This window comes from Lissotriton vulgaris, unplaced genomic scaffold, assembly GCF_964263255.1.
Source record: "Lissotriton vulgaris unplaced genomic scaffold, aLisVul1.2 SCAFFOLD_1737, whole genome shotgun sequence".
NCBI lineage: Eukaryota > Metazoa > Chordata > Amphibia > Caudata > Salamandridae > Lissotriton > Lissotriton vulgaris.
In genome coordinates, this window is record NW_028255725.1 from 307571 (window position 1) to 312616 (window position 5046).

The following is a 5046-nucleotide window of genomic DNA, read 5'->3' on the forward strand; positions in this document are numbered from 1 at the left end:
TTTTTAACAATTCTAAGGTGGCAGAGAATCAACGGTTCACTATAGGCGCAAGGGCGCTCAGCATCTGGACTTTGGGCGTTGGTGGCACCAGCGGGATCAATTCTGTTTGCTTAATGGCAGAAAGTCCTGTTGGGTGCTGTGTGCCAGCTGTTGGAGAATGCACAATCGCATTACTTCAGTGAGTGTGGGCAGTATCGCCGCATCTGCTTCGGAGTTTTAATGGAGACAGTCTGCACTTGAATGGTGTTTCCCCTGTGTGTATTCGCTGATGTGTTTGGAGGTTTGATAAGCGACTAAAGCACTTTGCACATTCACTGCACTTGAATGGCTTTTCCCCGTGTGTGTTCGCTGATGACTTTTTAGGTCTGATAACTCACTAAATCACTTTGCACCTTTAGTGCACTTGAATGGTTTTTCCCCCGTGTGTGTTCGCTGATGACTTTGAAGGTGTGATGACTCACTAAAGCGCTTTGCACATTCAGTGCACTTGAATGGCTTTTCCCCCGTGTGTGTTCGCTGATGTCTTCGAAGGCATGATAACTCACTAAAGCACTTTGCACATTCAGTGCACTTGAATGGTTTTTCCCCGTGTGTGTTCGCTGATGATTTTGTAGGTCTGATAATCGACTACAGCTCTTCACACATTCACTGCATTTAAATGGCTTTTCCCCCGTATGTGTTCGCTGATGTCTTCGAAGGCTTGATAACTCACTAAAGCACTTTGCACATTTAGTGCACTTGAATGGTTTTTCTCCCGTGTGTGTTCGCTGATGACTTTGAAGGTGTGATGACTCACTAAAGCGCTTTGCACATTCAGTGCACTTGAATGGCTTTTCCCCCGTGTGTGTTCGCTGATGTCTTCGAAGGCCTGATAACTGACTAAAGCACTTTGCACATTCAGTGCACTTGAATGGTTTTTCCCCCGTGTGTGTTCGCTGATGATTTTGTAGGTCTGATAATCGACTAAAGCTCTTCACACATTCACTGCATTCAAATGGCTTTTCCCCCATATGTGTTCGCTGATGTCTTCGAAGGCCTGATAACTGACTAAAGCACTTTGCACATTTAGTGCACTTGAATGGTTTTTCCCCCGTGTGTGTTCGCTGATGACTTTGAAGGTGTGATGACTCACTAAAGCGCTTTGCACATTCAGTGCACTTGAATGGCTTTTCCCCCGTGTGTGTTCGCTGATGTCTTCGAAGGCCTGATAACTGACTAAAGCACTTTGCACATTCAGTGCACTTGAATGGTTTTTCCCCCGTGTGTGTTCGCTGATGATTTTGTAGGTCTGATAATCGACTAAAGCTCTTCACACATTCACTGCATTCAAATGGCTTTTCCCCCATATGTGTTCGCTGATGTCTTCGAAAGCCTGATAACTGACTAAAGCACTTTGCACATTTAGTGCACTTGAATGGTTTTTCCCCCGTGTGTGTTCGCTGATGACTTTGAAGGTGTGATGACTCACTAAAGCGCTTTGCACATTCAGTGCACTTGAATGGCTTTTCCCCCGTGTGTGTTCGCTGATGTCTTCGAAGGCCTGATAACTGACTAAAGCACTTTGCACATTCAGTGCACTTGAATGGTTTTTCCCCCGTGTGTGTTCGCTGATGATTTTGTAGGTCTGATAATCGACTAAAGCTCTTCACACATTCACTGCATTCAAATGGCTTTTCCCCCATATGTGTTCGCTGATGTCTTCGAAAGCCTGATAACTGACTAAAGCACTTTGCACATTTAGTGCACTTGAATGGTTTTTCCCCCGTGTGTGTTCGCTGATGACTTTGAAGGTGTGATGACTCACTAAAGCGCTTTGCACATTCAGTGCACTTGAATGGCTTTTCCCCCGTGTGTGTTCGCAGATGTCTTCGAAAGCCTGATAACTGACTAAAGCACTTTGCACATTCAGTGCACTTGAATCGTTTTTCCCCCGTGTGTGTTCGCTGATGATTTTGTAGGTCTGATAATCGACTAAAGCTCTTCACACATTCACTGCATTCAAATGGCTTTTCCCCCGTGTGTGTTTGCTGATGACTCAGAAGTTGTGCTAACCGACTAAAGCTCTTTACACATTCACTGCACTTGAATGGCTGTTTTCCTGAGTGAGTTCGCTGATGACTTTGAAGGCTTGATAATTGACTAAGGCTCTTCACACATTCACTGCACTTGAATGGCTTTTGTCCTGTGTACGTGTGCTGATGAAGCTTGAGTAGTGATGACAAACTAAAGCTCTCGCTGCATGTGTATGATTCTTCTTTCTTGGTTAGTGTCTGTCGGTCGGGTATATATTTTTCTACATCCCCCGACAGTATTTCCTGATGGGCCAACATGGCTGATAAAGCACTTGTGTTTTTCTCACACACTTTATATGTGTGCAGTATTTTACACGTTTGATTTCTGTTTAAACAATAAAATGCAATAGCCAGCAAACATTTTCCACACTCTTAATACGTAGAAGGTGTCTTTGTAGGCGATTGTGCCTTAAGATTGGATTACGGCTATGCACACTTGTGGGTAAAGATGTATCTTCCTTTTGGCCGGTGCAAATTGGGACAGTCTGTTGTATTGTAGATACAAGAACTCCTCTTTCTTTTACCCATCAATTGTCTGGCTCCACTCGGTTGTGCTTTTCTCTGGCTGTTGTGAGTTACCCAGAAAGAGTTTACAATTCACCTAGAGTACAAAATGATGGCTTGTCATTATATTAGAAAACAGAGCACTGCTGTAATCACATCATACCGATCCCATGATCAAAGCTGGTGTTGGACACTTGTTTATACAGGAGGCGGTTTGTTATTGTTGTTGCCTTAATTTTCCTAATGTCATTTCTTCATCTTGTGGCGTTGAGGTGCACAAATCAGATTCTTACAATCACTGAGCTGCTCTTGATGCTTCACCCGGGATCTGTCTGTTTCTGTGCAGGTTCATCTGTCGCCGACTGCGCTGATGTTTTGCTGAATACTGTAGCTCATTATTTCTGCTATTATTGAAGATTTACAGCATTAGCTTCTTTATTGATGGTCATTTCATACATTCAAGGATGGTTTTCTGTTGGATGTAAAGATATTTAACATTACTAAATTGAAACATAATGGAATGAGAATTCTCAATGTTTAACTGGTTGTAAAAGACAATTCAGAGGAGATTTACCAAATCTCCACGCAATGCGGCGCAGCCCCCCCGCGCGAGGCGGAGCTGCGTTGCGCGACAGGGAGGGAGAAGGAGAAGACCATATTTTCAAAGATATGGCTCTCTCCTTCCCTTTCGCCGGCACTGATTACAGTGGCCCTGCGCCATGCACGAGAGAGAGAGAGAGAGAGAGAGAGAGAGAGAGAGAGAGAGAGAGAGAGAGAGAGAGAGAGAGTGTGTGTGTGTGTGTGTGTGTGTGTGTGTGTGCGTGTGTGTGTGTGTGTGTGTGTGTGTGTGTGTTACTATCCTTGTGGGGACTTGGGTGTGATAACACACTCACGCTGTGGGGACTTGAGTGCACTGTGGGGACTTGAACCCAAGTCCCCACAAGGCAATGTCTTCTAAATGATAAAAAATGGCTTAAGTAACATCTGTGTCAATTTTTACAACTTTTAAAAAAACTGCCTTTGTGGGGACCTGTGTTACATCAAGTGTGTTTAAATTTGTGCTCAGCTCTGCCCCCGTAGACCGGTGATGGTATTGCAGTCTTAAACACACTTTGCATTTTAAACACACTTGCTCACCAGAATCTCATGCTAGCAGCACAAGGGACAGACGTTTCAAAGGGAAAGCTGCACAGTCCTGTAATTATTCAAATATTTTCATGAAAATTAACCTTTCTATTTATTAAAATTATTTTTTATTCATCTGAAGCTGCAATTAAATAATGATGGTGCATTGCACTGCAATAGGATATAAACTGATGTCATCGTTTTTTGCCCATAACCTTGCGTCATCAATGCCTATTGTTGCATTTCAATGCTTGTATCAGGAATTCAGAGTTTTTATGTTGCTTTGACTTTGTTCACATACTAATATGCACTATGGAATATGTTCTTTTAGATAATGGCTAGAGGTGTGTGAGTGAATAGTTATATTGCGCTATGGGCTACGTTCTTGCATACAGTGAACGGAAGCAATGTCATGCCCGCAGCATGGGGAAGAATATATATTAACAGACAAGGGATGTCTTATAAAAATTAGTGACTTATTAAAAGATATATTCGAATATCACAATAATATTTATTTTAAGTGATTTAAAGAGCAGAACAATATGCAGAGAATAGAGCAAGCACCAGAAATTTGTGACAAGGGAAAGTGTGGGATGCGCGAATTACCATTGTGCCAAGTTGTTTGATACCTTTGCAGTAGGTCAGAGCACCCGACCATCTTTTTTAGGACTACAGAGTTAAGCAGAATTTTTTAATTTCTGCCTTTACAAGTATTATGTTAGAATTGTGACAATTATGGAATTCTTTTGTAGGAACTGATTTGATTACATGATGTTGATTGGCAGAGTATGCCACATGTATATTGAGCCAGACTTAAAAAATGCACTGCTTTGTCATGATGACATATTCATACAAAGACACCAAGCCATAGTCATAGCCACACTTTGTAATTGTAATTGTAATTGTAAGATAGTTTTTATAGAGCGCATACTATCGCTCCAAGGAGCATCTTGGCGCTGTAGTCCGTAGCCTAGAATGGTGGGCCGGTAAACACTACTCACATCAATTTCATAGTACCTGAGGGATGTTTAGAGCTTAGACTAGCTGTTTGCTAACCGTGTCTGGTAAATTAAAAATCCAGGTTTTCAGGGCCTTCCTGAATTCGAATTCAGTCGAGATTTGCCGTAGGCTTTGTGGGAGTTTATTCCAGGCTTTAGCACCAAGGACGGCCAGGGATCTTCCTCCTTTGGTGGCTAGTCTAAATCTGGGGATCGTTAGAAGACACATGTCTGATGACCTCAGGTTCCGACCTGGTATGTATGGCTTGAACCGTGGGAGCAGATATTTAGGCCCTATTTTGTGGTACGCTCTAAAAGTAATTACCAGTATCTTAAAGAGCACTCGC

At 42.6% G+C, this 5046-nt stretch overlaps 1 protein-coding gene across 1 annotated transcript; it reads right to left on the reverse strand.

Moving 5' to 3' along the window:
* Window positions 1–381: 381 nt before the first annotated feature.
* LOC147659023 (uncharacterized) lies at window positions 382–2546 on the reverse strand. Its single transcript, XM_086952032.1, has 2 exons — window positions 605–2546; window positions 382–521 (listed from the first exon to the last, which is right to left on the reverse strand). The coding sequence occupies exons 1-2, from the start codon at window positions 2328–2330 to the stop codon at window positions 382–384; spliced, it is 1866 nt and encodes a 621-aa protein (XP_086808158.1). The 5' UTR covers window positions 2331–2546.
* Between the last annotated feature and the right edge of the window lie 2500 nt (window positions 2547–5046).

Excerpts from the sequence above, each read along its gene's own strand:
- LOC147659023 (XM_086952032.1), bottom strand. The coding sequence starts at position 2,330 with ATGTTGGCCCATCAGGAAATACTGTCGGGGGATGTAGAAAAATATATA. Across the intron at positions 522-604 it reads ATTATCAGACCTACAAAATC|ATCAGCGAACACACACGGGG; the intron begins ATCAGCGAACAC and ends GCCTTCGAAGAC.